The sequence below is a fragment of the Orbicella franksi genome, chromosome 14, assembly GCF_964199315.1.
Source record: "Orbicella franksi chromosome 14, jaOrbFran1.1, whole genome shotgun sequence".
NCBI lineage: Eukaryota > Metazoa > Cnidaria > Anthozoa > Scleractinia > Merulinidae > Orbicella > Orbicella franksi.
In genome coordinates, this window is record NC_138158.1 from 18906307 (window position 1) to 18929285 (window position 22979).

At 39.5% G+C, this 22979-nt stretch overlaps 2 protein-coding genes across 3 annotated transcripts in view; both read left to right on the plus strand.

Annotated features, from left to right (window-relative positions):
- Nucleotides 1-2716, plus strand: part of LOC145468546 (transient receptor potential cation channel subfamily A member 1-like) — a 42347-nt gene extending 39631 nt beyond the window's left edge. For both annotated transcript variants that reach the window (XM_081452282.1, XM_081452284.1), the window contains exon 31: nt 1033-2716. In XM_081452282.1, the coding sequence (XP_081308408.1) occupies nt 1033-1174 (142 nt within the window). In that variant the 3' untranslated portion in view covers nt 1175-2716. The remainder of the gene's footprint in view (nt 1-1032) is intronic.
- A 1479-nt stretch (nt 2717-4195) lies between these two features.
- The window catches only part of LOC145468547 (transient receptor potential cation channel subfamily A member 1-like), a 31899-nt gene continuing 13115 nt past the window's right edge, over nt 4196-22979 (plus strand). Inside the window, exons 1-20 of the mRNA XM_081452285.1 lie at nt 4196-4301; nt 8155-8401; nt 9128-9212; nt 9856-10031; nt 10584-10691; nt 11384-11492; nt 11608-11705; nt 12882-12929; nt 13358-13543; nt 14241-14429; nt 14905-14991; nt 15697-15782; nt 16464-16625; nt 17590-17704; nt 18785-18954; nt 19735-19819; nt 20472-20528; nt 20987-21070; nt 22409-22479; nt 22796-22940. Coding sequence (XP_081308411.1) covers nt 8207-8401; nt 9128-9212; nt 9856-10031; nt 10584-10691; nt 11384-11492; nt 11608-11705; nt 12882-12929; nt 13358-13543; nt 14241-14429; nt 14905-14991; nt 15697-15782; nt 16464-16625; nt 17590-17704; nt 18785-18954; nt 19735-19819; nt 20472-20528; nt 20987-21070; nt 22409-22479; nt 22796-22940 — 2256 coding nt within the window. The 5' untranslated portion in view covers nt 4196-4301; nt 8155-8206. The remainder of the gene's footprint in view (nt 4302-8154; nt 8402-9127; nt 9213-9855; nt 10032-10583; nt 10692-11383; nt 11493-11607; nt 11706-12881; nt 12930-13357; nt 13544-14240; nt 14430-14904; nt 14992-15696; nt 15783-16463; nt 16626-17589; nt 17705-18784; nt 18955-19734; nt 19820-20471; nt 20529-20986; nt 21071-22408; nt 22480-22795; nt 22941-22979) is intronic.

The following is a 22979-nucleotide window of genomic DNA, read 5'->3' on the forward strand; positions in this document are numbered from 1 at the left end:
CCTATTTGAAACTTTTTGGGGTCTTAATAAGTAGCCTCATCCGTACCCCACTGCTACTGAAAGCCCCCCTGGGATTATTTAATGCTCAATCTCCTGAGCCGTATTTTCTAGTTAAGGCTTGTAATTAGAAACCAAATAAACTGCCAAGCCGTGGACGAATGTTATAAGTTATTATAAGTACCGTATGTCTATTAGTGTTGCTATTTTACTAGTGTCACCAATTAGTCTATCTAGGCTAAACACATAGACACTTAAATAAAGGTTTTACCTACTACTTATATCCTGCTTGATTGAACGTTGGATCTCACAGGAGATCTAATCAACCAAACTCGAAAAGTACTCCGCTGATAAGTCAAAGACTACTGCAAGGCGGACACAACGTAATATATGTAAAACAGATCAGTCTTCTTCAGGTGACGACGACGGTAGATATGCTACTGTCAGCCTGAACCTATCTTTGGTAGAAAAGTGCAAGTACAAGCAACTTCGTTAGACAGATCTGGTCCAAAGGTTGCATGAAATGCACTTCGAGACTAGGAGTCAAAAGAACTTAGGGATAACTTTAAACAGATTGACATCTTTAGCAGAATTTAAGCAAAGGAAACGCCTCAAACTGCGAAATAAATATAAAGAAATAAAATAACTAATACCTTTATTTACCGTCAGCAGTGTTTACAGCACAAAGGCTAGTGGGGCTGAGCAAACTACCGAAACAGATAATTCAAATTGAACATAACGACTAACGATACAGAATATAAAATTAAATAAACAACAATAACCAGTTGGAAAGCGATGGAGGGGGAGAGTGCAAGGAAAAAAAAGGACAAATATCTTAAGTGAGCTTGCTTTTACCTTAATCAGATCTGCCTTCTAACCTCGCTGGTTGGTTCTCATGATTTCCCATAACTAACACTCAACGGATATCACGTGACTGTTATTCCTATCTGGTACCCCAACAACCGAGCTGGCTGTTGGGACACAAATCAATGGCAATAACGTAAATAGACTCCTAATTGTTAATCTCTTTTGCAGGATGCAGAAAATGTTTGATGTCCTCAAGGAACAAACGGAGATGATAAAGGAAATAAGTCGTAGAAAACAGGAACAAAATCAAAGGGAAAAAGATGAAGTACCCAAGGAGTCAAGCATGAGGAGTTTATTCGGATTCCCATAACTTCCTCGCCGGCGTTCGCGACAAACATATTAATATTAATAAGAGCCTTAAGCAATGACGACGACGCCGCCGCCAGGGACGATGAGTACCAAAAAATGAATTTACATTTTACCTTCGAATTTCGTAACTATCCGAATCTGTTCAGTACGCCAATTGGTCTGAAAACCTGCTCAAACTAAATATGTAATGCCAGCGATCAACTCCAAAAAGATATACAAAAAATTTGCTGTCGTGGCCTACGTCCTCCAAAGTACGCAGAGCTTGGTCATTTCACGTTGTTGTTTTGCAGAGGACGGGTACGAAATATTTATAACGCACGTGCAGAGCCGTTGCTCTGCTCATTAAACCTTTGTTTGGCGACGTTTTCGTTGCTGTTGCCGTCGTGGTTTGATTAAGCTTTCTATTTTAAGCAGCACTACGCGAAAGGGAAAATATCCTAAAGTATGGTAATTTAGCTTCGAATATGCAATGGCTATGCCATAGAATCTTAGAATATTCAATACGTGAGGTACACCTGGCGTATTTAGAGATGTACACTAGATGTGCATCTCATGGTTGTACAACTTAAAGACGCTCAGTCACGGTATTTTGGCAACGTACAAAAAATTATCTTCAACTCGAAGGAAACCTGAAAATAATACTTTACTAAGATAGAAAAACCCCACAGAGATGCTTATTAACCATAAAGGAACAAGGATGGTTAAGGATGGAGAAGATTGACGTGGAATACAAACGACGAACTTGAAAAATAAAGGCTAAAATGATGCGCAAACCGTGACGTAGCTCTTTTACGTTCGGTAAAAAAAAGCTGGATTCAAGTAGGATATTCTGTGCGCATTTTGAGTCAGGCGTCTTGAATATCTCAGAATATCAGGGGTGCGCGGCGTGTATCAGTTTGTAGTCGCGCGAATTTGGAAAGGTAGGTTTTGGCGTTTCGCGTAGTGAAGTCACCTTTTGTAAGCGACATGCGAAAGATTCCAATTTGTTTAATTTCGTGCTACCAACTTAACGTTATTTTAACTTCTAGTAGCGTTTTTAAATAGTGTGGGAGACCTAGGGGGTTGAAAAATTGGGGTCTTCGGTGTCCCCTTTTCTCCACACAATGTGTATAAGGCCCAAATTAAAGGTGCCAAAAAAGCGCCCAAAGACCAACCTTCACTCTAAACTCCCGCACCCCTTTGTGTCCGCCATTGGTACGTGACTCAGTTGCACGTATGCAGCTAAACCTCTCGAGTTCGTATAAGCAGCACTTGGTTTTTGACAAAATGGGTGTTTGCTTCGTAGACGAGTGGGCTAGACTGCTGTGTTCTGCTATTGATTAGATTCACAGGTTCTTGCAATCAAGACTTTTGACCAATCTCATGCGCGCCATTTTTTTTTTATAAAAAGGCCTCTCATAGATCATAACTTTATATAAGCATGGTAGTTGTCCCTTGAACAAACTGTTTTATAGATATAATAATGTATATTTAAGTAATAAGCTAAGTTAACATTATGTTAATAATACATTAATGTTGATATAATAACCGGGTTAAACGTAATACTGAAAAAGAAATCACAAGGTTGACAAAGAAAGACAAATTTATTTTTTTAAATCACGTGTAAATGCATTGCTGGAAAAATAGTCTACATTACAGATAGTTTGAATGATGCAAAGATGAGTCTTTTTCTAGCAAGTGAGGGCTTACTCTAAGTTTTATTGGTGGCAAAAAAGCGAAAACCATTGCTTATTCTAGGGTGCGTTTCTTTAAGAAAATCCAAGATTGGATTCTTAAATCCGAAAGAATCCGAAAACGGATTTTGCGTTTCTTCACTAAACAGATCAATCCAAGTTCACTCGGATCATGGTGCATCCACGGAACTGAAGAATCCTTGCCCAGAGTGGTTTTTTCGGTTCCTTTGACACACCATGATCCGAGAGATCTTGCATTAATCGGTTTAGAAAACAAACGCAAAATCCGTTTTGGATTTAGGAGTAAGATATTGGATTTTCCTTAGACAATCCAATTGCGTAATAACTCCGTGCACCGTAGACTCATTTACCCACTGGGTACCTATTTTTATAAACACAATCCATCCCTTAGTTGCTCGGAGAAGAAGAAGAAGAAGAAGAAGAAGAAGAAGAAGAAGAAGAAGAAGAAGAAGAAGAAGAAGAAGAAGAAGAAGAAGAAAGAACTGCCCACACCAGGATTCGAACCGCCGAACCTTCCATCTGACTTCCGATTCCCTGACTGAATCCCCCTGTAATAATGAAGTAATTGTGAGGCATTACAGCTATTAATTCAACACAGTGCATCGGAAAGGTAAAAGCTGCCGGTCTCACTAAGAGTTGAACTCATAGCCTTCGCTCTCAAGCCACTAGAGTTATCTTCTCCTCTCCGCCTCACAAACAACTATACTACTTGTGGAGAAAATATTGACTAAATCGGTTCGTGCGGAAGCGCCGGGTAGTTAAAACAGCAGGCTCAAGCACGTTCCGAGCACGAATCTCATTTATTATTGTACTTTTACCTTTCTAGTAATTTCCTACTGGTAAGACTACAGCACTTCAACCTAATGAATAAAAGTAACCATAAGCCCAAAAGTACGCATTGCGGACCTATTTTTAAACTGGCGTCCGGAAGAAAATTGACGGCGGTGAACAATAAAGACAATAGAGTGTTAATGTCTCGGAACTATCGGTCTGATAGTTGCCTCTTGGAAATTTGATGTTCTTAATTAAAACTAACATATTTGCTCTGGAATCTTCGCATCTCGGGCAAATATTTCTTTTAAAGAACATCAAATTTCCTCGGAGCAACAATCAGCCGATGGTTCCTCGACAGAAACACACTTTAAATAGCAGACTTGCACGACCACAATTAATTTCGTTTTCCCTTTCGTATTTAAATTTTGAAGTCGCTCTGGGGAATAAGAACCAATTGTCCCAATTAGCATAAGAAAAAGAAAAAGTGATATATTCTGGATGTTGTATTCAAATGAGGTCGCCATGCGAATCACCTATTGTTTTGCTAAAGACCCCTTTATTGAAATGAAGCTGCATCAGCAATGCTGCAAAAGTTGGGGCTAAAAGTTTTATCTGTCTGTTTGTGGCGGTGTTTTCCGAAACGGATATTAACTCAAAAAGGCAAGTAAACTCATTTAAAGGGCGATCTAGTGCGGAGGTAACAACATCTAATCTTTGTTAGTTGCGTCACAGTGGAAGTTGTGCATAAAATGTCATGACTTGGAGAAGTTAAATGTTTAGCAATTTGGTTTGTGTCGTCTGATCTTTTTGTTAACAATTATCCTTGTTTAAACATGAACCGTTATCTGTGTAGACTGAAAATCAAAGTTTCACGCCAAATATGTAATGATACATGACAATACAAGGGGCGATTGATGGGCTTATCATTGTGTGTAGCGGTCTTTAAACAAAGAACGAAGGAAAACCGAGTGTTGAGACCGCGTGCACAAGTTTTCTTAATACTAGAATACTTCTACAAAGCATGGCAGGAAATCAACAAATTACGGCAATTCTACCTGGAACAGTAAAATGATTAGATTGTTTGCATCAAGGAAAATGCACGTCATTAGGACATCAGATGATTCGAAGACCACCTAATATTCTACAGATTGGAGTAATCACTAAAAATTGTTACTCTTGTAATGATGCTTGGATACAATACATAAATACCAGCGTCATTCATATACAGTATTGCATAAAATCATTCACTTTTATGCTTTACTTCTAGCTATTCTGTAAAACGGCGGTCAAGTTTAATGGCCTGCGAAGCATGCAGGTTAATTACGACATTTTAAGGTGCTATTTGGCAAAAGCTCTCAATTCAATTATATCCCTTCGTAATACGAAATTCTGTTTCGCGCTAAGGAGTGATGGTTACTATTCCAGTTTTAAAATAAAAAAGAACCGAAATACTCAAACATGCTCAACAATTGTTTTTCATTTGATTTAAAAATAGTAACTATCAGCATGTTTTTATTAACAATGTGCGTGCAAAAATCTATTTCCTGAGGCATGCACGCAAGGTCGTTTTAGTCCATAATTAGCACACCATTTTGAATCTTCTTTTCAGAGAGATGTATGAAACTATTGTTGAAAGTTTGACTTGACTAATGTATAATTTTGTACGAGTAGTTCCAGCATGATGCCTGTCTCTCATTCTCACATCCTTTTGCTTATAAAATAAGCATTCAACCATTTGTGATGAACTGTATCGTTTTCAAAGGTCTTTACTGCGGCGCCCTTGAGCCTGAATGAATAATGAATTGAACATTCCACAAATGCAAATAACGTGTTAATATACTATTCCTACAACTTGAAGTCCGACACTTACTGAATTTCTGAGGCAGCGTCCACAGTATGCAGGAGAAATTTGAAAACGCAGCTTTATTTCGACACTTTGGCCTACCGACCACATTAATGCGTCACAAAAACGGAGCTTTTCGAAAACGCTCTTCAAACCGAAGGAATTTGAAAACGCCGGTTTTTCGTTTTCGCGTGGACGGAAAACATTCTGAAAACGGAGCTTTTTGAAATCAACGTAGTTACGATTATCATTTGAGTTCCCCGAGCGAGTTTTTCTCGAACGCAAATGTAAAATAGCCGTTGATTGTTGCGTTTTTAAATTCCACCGACTTAGTGTGGAAGGGGCCTCATCTTTACAGACGAATGGAATCTTGGCACAGATCCCTGACCATTATTCAGTTAAGTTTAAAATGCCCAAACAATGTATGTTGACACAGATAAAACATCGATATCCAAAAATGTTTGCGTTGTTTGATTTCCATGTCGACAGAAAAGAAAAACAATAATTTCATTCAGCAGAGGATATTCAATATGACGTACAATTGTAGAGGTTTAAAAAATCTCCGCGCATACATAGACAACGTGGAAAGAGACTGATGATCGAGATTTTCCGAGCCCTCCTCTCATCTTCTAGCCTTTTCCTTGCCATGACAACAAAAATAGCTCAAAAATAACAAAAGCTATATACATAACGAGCAGTTGACTTTTTTGAGCTTAACCCGAATTCAGGGCATTAGTTTACCTGACTGCACTGATGGAATTCACTGATATTGCCTATGCGGTCTATAATTGAATAAAATGACCACAGGGGATGGGGGGGGGGGGGGAGTACTCCTACTATAAGCTATATGGGTATGTGCAGTTGTGAAGGGTATGGTTTTCAGGCAGTTTAGTATGGGATAGGGCATAGAAATCAGACTGTTTGATCTAGCATAGGATATAAGTTACCAGCAAAGTGTTAAGTGGATAAATAATTTAGTCTAAAATGGGGTTTTATACCAGGGGATCCCAGCCTGCAAAAGATACTGAAACTTGGAAGTGACTTTGTGAGATATTGGTTTTGTTGGCGTCTGTTAGACTACGATAGTGATAAAATTTCTGCATGGAAAATTAGGAATTGGGTAGGGATTTCTGGTGCCTAGCCTAGAATAGGGTTGCAAAATCAAGCTGATCGTGGTCTTGTATAGAATAACGGTTTCAGTGTCCCAGCGCACACCCCTACCCAAATATTCACAGAGTTCTTCCCCCGGAATACGACTAGGGGGCTTGAGGTTTTCAATGTCGGAGTAGTCTAACTCTGTTTTAGCAGACACTACAAGATTTTAGCTCGAACTTTCAATTTTATGTATTTTAAGCCAAAAATCAATCATCGCTTTCCCATTTGCGAGCAAAGCGAATAGAATCGGAGCAACAGGGAAGTTTTGGAATTTCCAATGCAATATTCCTAGTGCCCGGTAAGTAACGATCTTGTGAGCATCACTCTCGCAGTCATGAATGCTGTTTGCAACATCTATGCACTTAGTAGATATTGCTGAGAAACACTCCATCCGCACGATGTAGAAAAGCGAAGTCAATAACCTCGAGTGATGCAGCGGTCAGTTTACGCATTTGAAAATTCATGCTTAGCCTATGGCCGCATTTTCGGGGTTTATTTTACACACACGGATAAAAAAACGTCACAATTGGAGCAAGATAAACAGCTGTTAACATTCAAATTAGATCTGAGCTCTGATCTGAATTTAGCTTGTCTCTTTGAGAGACGTGTTTACCAGTATCGCATGTTAGACCAAGTCATACAATAAGCAAAAGATTTAAGAGAAAGAGAATCTATTTTCCAATAAGTGTACGGAGAATGGTCTTGAGAAGGACTGTTGTTGGCGAATGATCTTTTGACAGAGTAAGAATAATTCTTGTGTTTCTAGCACCATGCATAAGATGACCTCAGTACTCTGATCTGGACCACCGTAAACAAAAGCTAGACGTTCCCCTTACACTCTTTGCTATGATCTAGTTTCCTCTTCACACGATTTTAAATAGAGCTGAGGGCTTTTGGAAACAACACAACGCTGATAGAGTATTGAAAAAATGAGGCACTTTTCCACTCTTCCCCTACTGCCATCTCTGGCTACAAGACAAATTTATAACAAAATGACAAGAAAAATAAGACGAAACAGAAAAAGAATGTATAGCTAAGTAAGAGCTACTTTTAAAAATTTCAAATGAACACATTTAACCGTTGGCTACCAGACTTTCCAAGTTTCCTTCTTTTTCATCGAGAAAAGCCAAAACTTTTCATATCGTTCGTGCTATCAAGGGCTTTTGGAAATTAGAGAGCTAATTTAAACTTCAACTTTATTACTTCCATCACTTTTATAATTAATATATCTTCAATATTCGTACAAACAGGCTTTAAAATCAAAAGTGATGTAGAGTCTATAAAAAAGCAGAAATGCTTGAGGTAATAGACCCCCTTTAACGCTTATTACTGACTTAACCAAAGGTTAAAGCTTGCCATAAAATCAATAATGATAGATACATAATTGTAGAAGCAAAAAAGAATGAAAAAAAAAAAAATGCTTATTGGAGAGTTATTTGCTACTACTGTCATTACCCTGCTTCGATTGAATTTTTTGCTTTACTCAATAAAAGAAAACTCTCTGTTGTTTTTCAGAATTCCTGTTTGAATGCTGAAAACACACAAAGAACTGAGCTAAGAATTCCAGATGGCGAGCCCGAGGAAGCAAGTTCAGTTTCAGGAGGCCCCGGGGGACGAACACCCGTTAGTTGTGTTTAACAAGGGCGCTGTCGATCGAACAAGACATCGGAAGTTATCACGTGCTGCTAGCACAATGTCAATGGGATCGATTACATTACGACCTGAGGACGAAGAGGAGGGTCAGGATCGAGACGAGTCTGTTGTAAGTTAAATGAGGAAATCGTAAATGGAGATCATTCCTGCGCAAGATTAAAACAATATTTCCCACCTACCTACTCGGGGGGTGAGGGGGTGGGGACTCCCAGAAAAATTGGATTAGGGTGTGCGGCCCGCATCCCAAAATCTTTACCCTTCTTAAGACCAAAACGTGTGATTTTCCCTACCAAATCTATGACCTGACCAAAATTCGATACCCTATTTAACACCTGACCCTTAGATCAATACACTCTTCTAGGCCTGCTTTATGATTAGTTCCTTTGTTCAGGCCAATGCTAAAGGCAATGTTTATATGCTTTCATCAGCTAGGATAGCTTTTTTAAAAAAGCATACCTTCTTCAAGACTAGAGTGCAAAAACCATTCCCTATTTGAGACCAAAATGGCCAAAATCGATATCCTATTTCTGACTAAAACGGCTAAAAAATAACATACCCTTTGGGGCCGAACATGCACATATAGCCCATATCGGGGAGCACACCTTCTCATACGGGCTTGATCTTACACGGCTAGTAAAGTCAGTGGTTATACCAAGTTTACTCAAGGTAGACCCATCTACTTTTGGGGATAGATGACAAGACTAAGACCGCCAACCTCATGCGATAAATTAAATGAGCAAAACCTATCGACTAAGACTTCTTGTGTGCATGAAACTTATGTCGACGTAAAATAGCAGAGGTTTGAATTTTACTTTTTTTTTTTTTTGCACTATAGAAAAGCTCTAAATCAGACAAACTACATCAACTCATTCTTTCCGGAAACCAAGAAGAAGCCGACAAATTTATTACTAGAGGAAATGGTGAGCGTCTGGTATAAAAAGGGTAAAGTATGCATACGGGTCAAGTGACCCATCGGGTCGGCGCTTATCTCCGGTTTCAGCAGCATGAAGGGACTAGGAGTATTTCTATTCCACTTTGGATGGGATGCTAGTCCATCGCAGGGTTATCCCCAGCATTAAATTTGCCGGTACCCATTTATACACCTGGGTGGAGAGAGGCATTGTGAGAGTAAAGTGTCTTGCCCAAGAACACAACACCCGGCCAGGGCTCGAACCGGTACCCCTCGATCTGGGTGCGAGAGCACTAACCATGAGGCCACCGCGCCTCCAATCGTCGGGTATGGCAGACATTTATAGAGCGTGCTTATAAGCTTATTTATCCGCGTCCGTTAATAAGCCGCCATCTTCAACCTTATTATTTTTAAACTTAAGAAGTAGTTTTGCCCCTTTCTCGGTTCCATTCTTGGCCATCCTTATTTAAGCAGCTTTGCCCCTCATTTTCACTTTGTTTCCTAACATGTTTTTCTCTTAACTAACTTATTCAGTTTTCCAAGGTTTTCTTATTATGCGTAGATAATTCTGATGTTGCAAAATGATAAAATGTCTTGATATCTGACTTGGTACTTACTCGTGGCGCTTTATTTTTCACATGCGTTCTTTATAGATATCAACCGCCAAGACAACTCTGGTAAGACACCTCTTCACACAGCCATCCTCTCCAGTCAGTACAGTATTGTAAACAAATTGTTGGAAAGCGGTGCTGACGTCACCATTACTGATGATGCAGGCGACTCCGTTATACACACAGCCATCCGAGTTGGAAGTGAAAGACTGGTACAGGTGGGTAGACCTTCTAACAGCACTTTACACCTTCTGCTACAATCTTGGAGTAGGATAGTTTATTTAAATCGCCAGTTTAGTGCAGATAACACTTTTGTGCCCCGGGGAATAGTTAAGTCTGCATACAAGCTAAGTGACCATGCGGCCATTGCGCCCCTGGGAAATGCCACAAATAAATAATTTCACACGTTGACTGCCTCACCATTTGAATACCGTTTCTGACTGTTACCAATACAATGCAGAAGTTATGGGTTGAAGACAACATTGAGAATGGGAAGGGTCTGGGAGAAAGGGAGGGCTGCTTATCCCTTTTAATTTAGCTTTAAATGTGTTGCAAAAGAAACGTTTCCCAAAAGCTGAACCATTACATTAGGTATACCGTCTAATTACATTTGTGGCATTCAAGATTGATTTTAATTTAGCCCAAACATAGGATTAGGAGTGAAATGGACAAAAACCAGGATTTCAGGCCTGCCAATCACATGTCGATACCGTTCAGGGAATAATAAGATAATAAAAGTCATATTCGCTTTATTTGCCTTCTCCACTCAGACTCTTATCCAGCAAGGTAGGTGCGACATCAATGCCTTGGGACGTAACTCGGCCACTCCTCTGCATCTTGCTGCCGAGATGGACAATGCTGACATCTGCAAGATTTTGGTAAGCCAGCCGGCAATCAAATAGGAATTGTATGTACTGCTCGCGGTTAGTGCGAAACGTGGTCTGTGGACTGCAGACTGTAGACTAGTATTAACTAATGCTGCCCTTTGAGGCCGAGACCCTTGTTTGGAAATCCAAGACCCCCAAAAAACGAAACTTCCAAAAACGAAACTTCTCGACTCCTAATAAAGGCCTCAATGATTTCAAGATCGGATTACAAATTTCCGAGAGGTGCGAGTTTCTAAGTACTATTCGACAGTGGCTAAATGCTAACGAGGCACTTCTCCCCGCCCTCCCCTCCCCCTCCCCAATTTCTTGCCTTGACTGCGTTATAAGCATCTTTAGTTAAATAAATACATTCAAGCAATGAACGAAAAAGGCGGTACATTAATTATATTGCGTAAATCAAGATCGACACTGTCTATTCTGGGCACGATGGACACTACCTCATGGTTTCAATCTTGAACATATGAAACATGTTTAACGCAGGTTTCCGCTGAGAGTGGAGAGGAAGCCAGTGTCCAAGGGCTTGCATTGGCATTTTAATGCTGACAACTACAAGTTAGGGCATAAATTATAAAACCGTCCAAACATGATTCAAATTAATATGTTTACACTGAACTTGTGTCGGTGCTAGTTTGGACGTTGTAGTATTTAGCTACAATTGTTTTGTTTGGTAACTGCTCATGCAGGTAGAGAACGGTGCCACTTTATCACCAATGGATATCGAACAAATGACACCTGTGGGTCGAGCAATGGAAAGAGGAGCAAAGAAGTCGGCTCAATATCTGCTACAGACTGGTAAGTTTTCCTGCAAACCGAACTTGAACGTTAATTCGCATGGATTTCTTAATAACACTGCAAAATTCCCTTGCAGTCAGTCATTAACTATTTATTATTTGATTGCTTATAATAGCAAAAGAAAAGACAGGTTCCGTGGAGGAATTTATGTACAATGTCGATATTGATGGCAGCTCTCTTCTTCACCTGGCTGTGAACAGCGGCGTGTTGGGGGTAAGCCAGGATGTTCGAATTCCATTTCACCAAACTTGCAACGATAACCGTTGACTCAAAAAAAAAAAAATATATATAAGAAGGCTACAGTCTTTTCCCTTCAACCCACTCCACATAGCATTCAAAAGGTACATGATTGCCAACAGTTTCCCTTAAAGGAGTTCAGTCGCGGAGTTTTGGGTTATTTTGGCCATGTACGAAATTACCTTTAAGATCAAGGAAACCTGAAAATAGTATACATGTCGTTTACTAAGAAAACACTCACGATAAAAATAAACCATAAAAGAACAAGGATGGTTAAGAGTAGAGACGCGTACGATTAACACGGATTACAAACGACGAACTTGAAAAAATTAGGCTAAACTTGTAAAGATGCACAAACTGTGACGAAGCTCTTTTAAAGGTACTATTGCCCATTGTTTAACCTAAAAACGTATTCAAGTACTCCACAATTTGGAGTTTACATCCGTAAAACGTAAACTGGTAAAACGCCAACCTGATCACAATATAGGGGGATTCATTCTGACATCATCGTTTGCATTTTTGCTCATTTGCATACGGCTTTGCGTACAGAAGGAAACTTGTCAGATATGAATTGACTCCAGGCAGCTAAAGAGCTAGCGAAACTTAATGCATGGTGAAATTTTTAACTCTTTGAGTGTAATATTTAAGGCGATATTGTCTTTCAAAACCTGCAAAATTTCTGGGTGACAAAAGCGCTAATGAGCTCATACATTCGTTGTAAAATTTTGAGTTTTTAAACCCGTGTTGCACAAAAAGTATTCAATACATCAGGCTCATATTTGTTTGCAGAGTTAATCGTACTACGAACTTTCAATATTCAGAACTGATTTGTTTGTGGCTCCATCAGAAACTGAATTGCTTATGCTAATGAGGCAAATATTGTAAACAAGGATTCCCCTATAAGATCAGGGACAGAATGCCCTTCTATTGTGAAAGCGAAGCCTAAGTTTCTTTTAATTTACAATGTCTGTTTGCTTATTGCAGTGTCCACAATTAGTACAGCAGTGCTAAACTCTTCGACACTTAAATAAAGTGATTTTTTTTTTATACGGAGAGTGAATTCGCCGATTATAGAGCATTCTGGTTGACCTGCTCTTTCTTTATCTCACGAAGAAATTGTGGTAGCCTCGATCCTTGCATTTCTTGTTTCAGGTGGTAGAGATATGCGCACAGTATGGAGTTCGTATAAGACAACCAAGGGTAAAGTACATTCTCAAGTTAAAACATCCACAATATTTCCCAGTGAATTAAAAATTTTGTGTAGTGCTTTATTGACCGGTGAATAACTGTCCAAAGGCGACATGAGAAGAAGCATGTAAAGCTTGCTTGCTAAGCTGAAGCGTTGTTTAGTTAGTTAAACTAGATTAATTTGAAAATGTTTTTTGCATAAAATAACGTGTACCCCAGCCTGGTCACAGAGGTTTTCGTTCTTCTTACTTTTCGTGACGTAAGAAAGCTTTACGTGCGTCAAATTTATTTGAAAATTAATAGGAAAGAGAAATCCTTTGGAACTGGGGTACTAAACCCAAAACACGGGTAAATGACCTTAGATACAAGCAATCATTTCCCAATTTGAAAGCATGCTTTGTAGCTTTCTAATAAGCCTAGGTGCTGTGTGTATTCAACAGAGAGCAGACAAAGTGACAGCATTCCACATGGCTTGTGAACAAGGATCTATGCCGATAGTACAGTTCTTGATCAGTAAAGACCCAGCAATCTGTAGAATAACACTTGTTGACTGCAGAGGGCGGACACCGCTTCATATGGCTGCAGGCAAAAATCACACTCACGTTGTCGAGTTCCTGTTGGAAAATGTAGGTATTACTCTGCATGCAGAGATAATAAAAAGGTTGCGCAGATAACAGTGTAGGTCAGGTCGCAGCCATTCAAAGGCTTTACAACGCTATCCACTGGATAAATCGCTATCCAGTGGATAAGTGTTAACAAAACAAATCGCGCTATTCACTGGATAGTGGTTTACACGGTGGATAGCGTTATTCACCTTTCGAACAGCTCGGACTTGGAGTTGCAGCTACCTATTTTTGGCGTATAATGTAATAATGGGCAAAGTAATCGCTTAAGGGATTGTGTCCATATGGGCTGCATGTGCTCGCTTCATTATACCATCACAAGCAAAATACTTTGAAAAAAGCCCTACAGAAAACGCAATGATAAAACAACGTAACTAACGAAGATGCCTTTTCCCCATTTCAGTATTTTTTTTACTGGCATTCTTTTGTCTAAAACGATCTACCTCTAATTGTCATCAACGCAACGTTGATGACAAAGATTGGACTTCTGGAATTGACAACTATGTTATTAATAGAAATTTTTAATAAATTTTCAATTGTATTTTTTCTTTGTATTTTTCTATTTGAATTTGTTATTGTATTTGTTTGGTAGATTTTAAGGACCACTATGAGAACTACTAGTTTTACCAGTAATTGTGTTATCTAATAAAGTCATTATTATTACTATAATTCCACGAACCAAATCATTTTATCAATCTAGGGAGCGGTCCTGGATCCTAAGGATGATGAGCGTAGCTCGCCGTTGTTCAGGGCGGCAAAGTATGGTGCGGGCGCGATGGTTAAGCTTCTTATGCAGCGCGGTGCTGACGTGACCATCCGAGACGTGACGCTTAAATCAGTGGTTCATGCAGCAGTAGGGGATCACAAATCCATGGAAGCTTTGCTGCAGGTGAGTTGTCATGGTGATAGTAGTAATGATCGACAAAGAATGTACACTTTGCCATGTCCGAGTGACAGAAATGAAGTTGAGACCTCGGCAGTTCCAAATTGTAAAGGAGGGTTTTTTAATGCTCAGCGAATTTTTTTATTAACAGTGGCTGCAAATTTCCAAACTTCTCCGACTGAAAGCGTTTTCTTTCTTGAAACATAGTAATAGAGCGCAATAAACGCTCATGAGGTTGGCATTAAACTTCAACCACAAATGTAATACTGTTATTACAATGGCCGCAATATAGCAAGAAGTTATCACAAACCGTTCAAAATCAGAATCCGTCTTGTTCAGTTTCGACAACTCCACAGTATTTTCCTAACCGTGTTTTTATTCTATGACTGATCTCTACCTGAACACCTTCTCGTTTATGACAAAGAATGTTCTATGTTACTGCTCTGAACAACATGTGTTCCTCATTTTTTCCTGTAACCAGAGCCCAACAGCTGCTGCACTCATCACTGAGAAAGACAATGATGGGTTTTCTCCAGTTCACTATGCGGCCAAGACAGGGGATCTGAAGGTTCATATTTGAATTGTTGATTGAACCACGAATTTTGTTAATTGCATGATCTGAATTATTCTTTACGTCTAACGAGAAACTGCGACAAATTTAAAATGCGAAATGACAACTCTGACACACTGTCATTTGAAGCGGGTGATTTTTTCATCCTGACGGGGGTGCTAAATGCGTAAAGATCAGACTTGACTTGTTGTTTTAATTCAAACCATGTATGCAAGAAAGAACTTTAAAAAACCTAGTATCTATTTCTCCTCCTCTGGGATTCTTAGATGGGCACGCGATTATTTAAGGAACAAAGTAAGCGGCGAGCAGTGGATCGATCGGGACACAACGCCACAGTTTTACGAAAGAAGTCACCCCGCTAAACTTTGACTGAGTCATCTTCTGATTATGAGAACTTTACTAGACGCGGGGGACGATGGGAAACAAGGTCTGCTATCCACTTCTTCCATTCTCTCTTTTCCCCATCATACCACCCATCATGGAATTTTTCCTAGACATGTCCTCGGGCTCGAATTTAATAAGGGTCATTGCAGCTTTAAACTTGACGCTAAGGACAGTTACTTACTAAATGGATACACGTCCGGGAATTGAAGTACATGTAACGCAATGTATAATATAAAAAGCAGTTTCAACAATTCTGTTAATTGAATGTTATAGCAATATTTTTTCTTTATTTTTTTAACATTATTTTTTTTGTTACAGAATATTCAGTTGTTCGTAGGCAAAAACAGAGCTTCTTCAAGTGTGTTATCAAACAGTATGGACACACCAATTCACGTGGCATCAAGGTTAGATATTTTCACGAGGAATAAAACACAAATAGCGGTGATAAACATATTAAACTTACGCATTTTAATAACTTGACGTTTCGTATGCTACGCAACATCCATATTCCACTTTTGAAAATGTATGTTGCGTAGCATAGAAACGTCAAGTTATTAAAATGCGTAAGTTTAATATGTTTATCACCGCTATTTGTGTTTTATTCCTCGTTAAACTACGATGGCCCAAGAACAAAAGCCTTTGGATATTTTCCTCACTTTTAAGGATTGTTAAAAGTACTGATTGCGCATTTTCATAGAAAAGCATCTCGACTGTCCGGCCTTAATGCACACACCGAGTTGGGCAGGAAATCCGAAAGTGGAGATGGAAGGTCTAAGCTTGCAATTCGCTTGGCTTCTTGGCGCATTCATCAGCTGTTTTGAGCTGTATCGAGCGAAGAAGATTATTTCAAAGATAATTTTTGGCTCTCGTTAGTATCGTACGCAACGTTCTGTGTTCGGCAAACATGCGATGACCTGTTTTCCTTGTTGTTGTTGTTGTTGTTGAACAAAGTCTATATGGTATCTAAAACGTTTAAGCTTCCAATTGAATCATTAAAGAAAACGGCTCTCCATGATAATGGAACTTACCTGAAATTGAATGTGCAAATTGGAAGTATCTTAACATTCTACTGTTTTCTTCGACAGATACGGAAGGACAGACATCGTAGAAGCTCTTATGGACAATCAAAACGCGAAAATAATCAATTTGAGAAACAATCACGGTAGGACAGCGCTACACTTTGCCTGTGCGGGAGGACACGACCACGCAACTGAGGCACTACTTAGGATGGGTGCGACGATAGACAGGTAAACATAACGCTTGCTAAAACACTTAAGAGCCTTAGCCACAATGGCCAGCAGTGTTTTGAGTACCTGCCCGTTCTTGTGAGAGCCAAATTTGTTTCATTCAGATAAATTTAGCTAAATTCTGTCAATACGGTTAGTGTCAAATTCTGATCGATCCCTTGTTGAGCGGTCAGTAAAGCGAATTCAGGCAAGAGACAAACACTGTCAAGACGAGTGGGTTGCTGCCAAAAGAAAATGTTTCCACAAAAAACAAATTTAGTTATCTAATAAGAAAAGAAAAGGAAAGGTGCCAACAGAATACCGCCATCTGACATATTACCGTACGTTTTTGGGTAAATGTAAGAGTTGCGATGTACTCAGCGCCAGGGGGTACTCTCTTATATGGGCTATATAGGTATGTACGGCCCAAAGGGTATGGTTTTTCAGCCGTTTTAGTCATGAATGAGGCATCGAATTTGGCCATTTTGGTCATAAATAGGGTATTGTTTTCGCGCTCTAGTCTTGACATGGGTATGTTTCCAAGAAGAAGCTACATTTTCATCATTATATATTGATGAGACTATCAACAAAAGCCCTTCACAAATTATGTTTACGGCAAGTTAACATTGGTCTGAACTAGGGAACTAATTGTAACGCAGGTCTGAAACAGGGCATTGATTTAAGGATCAGGTCATAAATAGGTTTCGAATTTTTGGTCAGGTCATAAATTACTTACTTACTTATTCCTCTTCGTTTCTAATGGAACATAGGTCCTCAACTAGAGCGCGCCACCTAACCTTATTTTGTGCAGTGCACTTTGCCTCATTCCACGCGAGATGTTTCCTCTCCAACTCTGCCATTCTCGGCTTTGAACAGCCTAATCCTGGTCATAAGCAGTACATTCGGGTAATCTTTTGTTATGGCCTGACTATCAGAGACATCTGGATGTAAGAGGAAGTTGACTTTTTTCTTTTTTTTTTTCCAGAGATCAAAATGAACGTACACCTCTTCATTTAGCTGCCATTAAAGGGTCGTTGCCTTGTTGTGAAGTAATCGTAAACAAGAACGAAGAGTGTGTTAACGATTTAGACAAAAACAAGGTAAAATCGTTTGAATGGACTATTTTCTAAACACAATAGCTAAAATTATTGATTTTTTTAATCCCTTGCAGACCCATATATATCTTCAAAGTTGTTAGGCGTGATTCGCAAATCAGTCCAGATCGTCCAGATCACTATAGTCTTAAAAATTGCTGTAAAGGATTACAGACGAATTAACAAATGAAGCAGCCATTTTGAAATAATCAAACCTCCGTCATGACTGTCTACTATCATTGCAATAATCCAAAGGAAAAAATATCTGTGATCCAAATAGATTCGTGCTTTTCGTGGAAAAGAATTACTTGTTGCAAGATTATGAAATTAGGGTTAAACATATTCTGCCAGGTTGTCAAGGTGTCAAATCACGAAAGTTCTGGGCGAGGACGACCCTAATACGACAGTTCTAAAGCTCTTCAAATTTAGCACTAAACAAGAGTCTGTTGTTGGAATTTTGTAATGGATATTGCATCAAAATGCTAGATCTCAAAAATAAGCTCTGCGATATTTGGTAACAACCCCTTCCAAAAACACGTGCCGTCTGACATCTTGACAATCTTTGAATTTACCAAAAGGCTTTCTGGCGGGTGACTTTTCATGTAATAAGGACTATGCCCGATGAATTGCTATGTTTTGCATCAAATTTAAGGAAGCCTGGAAATGATAGTTTACCAAGATAGAAAAAAAAAAACAAACACCAAATAGTCGGTGAACAACATTCGCAGAGAAATTAAGATGGCGGCGAATGAAAGGAATTAAGATGGATTGTAGTTAACAAAACGTAAATTACATTGACTCTGTTAATAGACCATATTCGTATTCTCGGTAATGGACTGGAACTAGCTTGCGACTGAGGTTAAAGCGGCATGAGCCCCCACTTCAAACTAGTTCTAGTCAGATACCGAAAATACGAATATGGTCTATTGAAATGAAGTATGTTAAACATGTGCTATCTCAGAAATACGCCTTCAACATAATAAAAAAAAATTGACATCTCAAAAGATGAAGATATTGATCAGATAGAGCTCAATAGGAAAACGTTATCTAGATGTTAAAAGATATTTTACTTTATTTTTTCTGCAGAACACAGCCATGCACCTGGCAGCAGTCAATGGTCACGCAGCCGTGGTGAAATATTTTCTGTCACATCCCAGAGCTCTTGTTCAAATGAATGGAAACAATAAAAATATTTTGGACATTGCTGTTGCTTCAGAATTCAGAGAAGTTGCAACAGTTATAGCAAAACACGAAAGGTCAGTATTAAAATCTACTTTCTTCTTTGGCCTTCTACGAAATTAATCTTCACGGCTATTGGTTAAAGTTAAATCTCCGTCTAATGAAAGTGTCCCTTCTTGCCGGAACTTATCGCTGTTTTGGTATCATTTAGCGACTAGCAATGTTTCTTCCCTCTCTGATTGGGATGCTAATCCATTGCAGGACTAGCCCCCAGTATTTTAAAAATTCGACAGTACCCATTTATATACCTGGATGGAAGTAGGCATTATGTTCCAGTTCTGAGGGTGAATTGTCTTTCCCTAGACAAGAATGCAGTGACCTCGGGAACCAGGGCTCGAACCCGGCGCTCCCTATCCCGAGTCCAGTGCGGAAGCCATTAGATCACCATGCTTCACCGCACATCATCATCGGAAAAATATTCTTGGCTAGTAGAACTACAATCCTAAAGTCTTGGGACACTGCAAGGCTCGGAAAGTTGAATTATGACCTTCCACTTTCCACAAAATAATGCCACACCAGCTGGTAGTTTGTCAAATGTCCTAAGGACTTTTGGCCACAATTGCTGATATGTTCAGTAATCCCACAACTGCTCACAAATTGTAGCCTGGTAACGTGCCCTAGACGGGGTCGAATACTGTTTGTAAAACGAACAGTGGACTTGGCTCGAGTTGAGAGCTCCAGATTGAAGCCATGGCAGTGTCATTGTGGTTTATTGCTGGACAAGAACCTTTATTTTCTAAACTAGGATAGATTCGTCATGCATGTCGGGAGATTCTCTTTTATAATATTAATTTCAGGTGGCAGGAGGTTTTGTCCCAATGCTCAACAGGGTTGGTACCCGTGATGCAAACCTTGGTTCGAAAGATGCCGGAAGTAGCTGTGGTAAGTGATGTAACGCTGTAAGATGTGACAATCAAGCTTCAGGTTTTCTTTTATAAGAGAGGTCAAGAATAACGCTTACGGCAAACGACAAACTGCAAAAATTACCTCTGGTTCTGTGTTCCGTTCTTTAAATAAATCACACAAAAACAGAAAAGCGTCCCCTACTATTCATCACAAACACAAATAGACGATTCAACTGAGGCCTTGAGCTACAGTTGTTCTTTTAAATCCAAGCAGTAAGGCTTCAGTCGAATCGTCTATTTGACGCTACTGAAGGACAACTTTTTAAAGTATTTTAACTCGCACATAAATGAAAAACGTCTGCTGCTATTCACCGCAAATACAAATATTTTCACTCTACTGTACAAAAAAAAAAAAAGAAAAAAAAAAACGAGTTTATTTTTGCCGTTTGCCGTTAACAGCATACCTTTCCATTCTACCATGTGTATGGACATTTGTTTTAACCCAGCCCGGGAGCTGAACTCGACCACGTGGGCTGTAGTCCAGTCCCTAAATTCTTGAAACTCAGGCGCCAGAAGGGAGAGTCTCTTTTTTCTCGCTTGGGTTACACCCCTCAGGGAGAGTTTAGGGAGTGAACTTCAATCGTTCACGCTGCTCTTTGGAAAAATTCGTTAAAACTTCTCTCTCGTAGTTCTTCTTGGATCAGTGCGTGGAAGAGAAAGGAGACCCAGATTCTGAGAACTTTATGGTAGGCTCATTTAGTCAAATTTATAACTCTGTAAACTAAGGCCTTTTACTTGACAAAGCATAGGGAATAGATAGAGTTAGATGGAAAATGACTATTTCTTTATATAGCATCCTGAAATTTTTACTAATTTTGCTCAAATCTGAATAACATATACATCCAACAACGAAATGTTTAAGCGATTCTCTTGCCAAAATTAAGAAGAAAACAGAAATATCTTACAAAAAAGCGATTGCATAGACCTTTTTACCGATACGGCAGCCATTTTGAATGCCACTGTTTCAAATAGGTATTATGGGACGCTTAAGGGGCAACTACATACTAATTCGGTCCCTGAACATCCCACAGTGTCTCTCAAATCAATGTAAATCAAAATGGCTGCGCATCGGTAAGAAGGTCTATTCTTTTAAAATTTTATTACTAGTTTGACTCCTTTAAAAATCGTGACAAATATTTTCCAGATAAAATACGACCTGAATTTAGTTCAAGGCCAGCATCCTGGAGAACCTCTTAAAGCTGACAAAAAGTCGCTGCAACTTATTGAGGTAAATATATAATTTAAAATACTAAGTATATTGCGCGTACCGTCTCATCGGCCCGATTTGTCGGGCGCGATCAATACTGTAGGTTATAATCCATCAAATATTTTCGCTCGCGCGCGATTGGTCTAAACGCGTCACGTGATCGAATATTCCCCAGCTAAAACTGGGAAGTATTAGAAAATATTCCCCAATTTTCAAAACTGCGCGTGTTGCGAAAAAGATTTGAAGGATAATAAACACAATAGCCTCCAATTGGCGCGAAAATATGCTCGGATATTTGTCCTTAGACATTATCTGTTCCTCGAAGCTCACAGTTTTCGGAGAGCTACGCTCTCGGAAAACGTTTCGCTTCTCGGGGCAGATAATGTCCGCGGACAAATATCCGAGCATATTTTAGCGCCAAATGCAGGCTATTGTTTATATATCGCATTGGTAAATTAACAGTGCGAGCACTGCAGTTCGATGTCGAAAAACGAAAAATTCCTGACTATGCTCCAAGTAACTGGAACCAGTACTGACTGATATTGTTTCCTATATTCAGATAAAATTGGAGAGAAACGATTTTTTTTAGCTAAGAACACAAGCGAAGGTCTACAGTAGCCTCGAGCTTTTTCTTTACACTGGCACATAATTCTTGAATTCTTGTAAAAAAATAGATTTTTGTTGAATTTCCCTAACAAATGGCGCTAATTCTCAACATCCTACTGCGTGTTCATATTCTGTTTGTGTTTATGGCTAGTGACAAACAGCCCTTCTTGAGCAATAGAAACGAAATCAGTTGTGTGGCATCGTTCCCACGAGCCTCCCTTAGCTCGGTGGCTAAGCACCTGGCAGCTTTAATTTACACGCATGCTGCTCAGGTGGCTTTAAATGCATTTTCACCCTCCACGAAAATATCCACCCAAACTCATATGCATGGTAACATTATCCGCGGAAAAACTGGGTAGCATGTCTAAAAATTAACTCAGTTGGCTTAATAATAATGGGCATCTGTCATTCTCGAGAGACTATGGATACGCGCTCTGGGTGATAGTTCTGGCTTTAACACTAGCACTAGTGCTGCGTCGAGTGTGACTTGTCAGGCCGATTGGCGAGTTACAGTCTCTCCCGCGCTGGGTGCAGGTGTAGTCTGACGTTGGTCTGTCTCCATGCCTTCAGAGCTTCCTTCTCTGTCTCTTTGTTTCATTTTGTTGGGCAAGTGACTCTTCATACTTGTAAAAGCCCAGCTGGCTTACCTCGAGAATTAGGCCTATATGGGGGATTACTTTCTAACCCGTCATCCTCTCTTGGCTCCGGGGGGAGGAAATTCTAAATTGGTGTTTTTGTTTCTTATCTTTAAAGACAATGGCAAGTTACCGACGCGAGAGCTGTCTGACTCATCCTGTCAGTTTCACATTATTAAATATGAAATGGTAAGAATGTATATTGAGTGTAAATTATCATCTGTTGGAAAATATATATCGCAGTGGCTTTGTTTACCTGATATTTTCTTATTTTACAACATGCGACCGCATGGTCACGGAACAAAGAAAATTTGTCCTGCTTTGACTCCAGAGCTAGCTTGGTTCTACATTGCCGGGTTAAACATCAATACCATTCAACATGGCGCGCTAGAGCAGTTTCATCGCCGCACTTTTTGTCCTGGCCACCTTTTGCAGCTTTTTAAACTTTTCTTAGAAACCTGCAAAATTGTTGTGCGACATTTTAACATGACTTGTTTTCTCACAGGAAGAAGTTTGGTTGGCTGACGTTTGCTGTGAACCTTTTGTCATATTTCGCGTTTTTGATTCCATTGACATATTTGGCTGTGTATGGACATACGAACGAAGACACTTTGTGCATTAAGGACAATTCTACTGAGTCTGGTTACGAGGTATTCAGATTCCATTATTCTTTTTAGCGGACGTTTGAT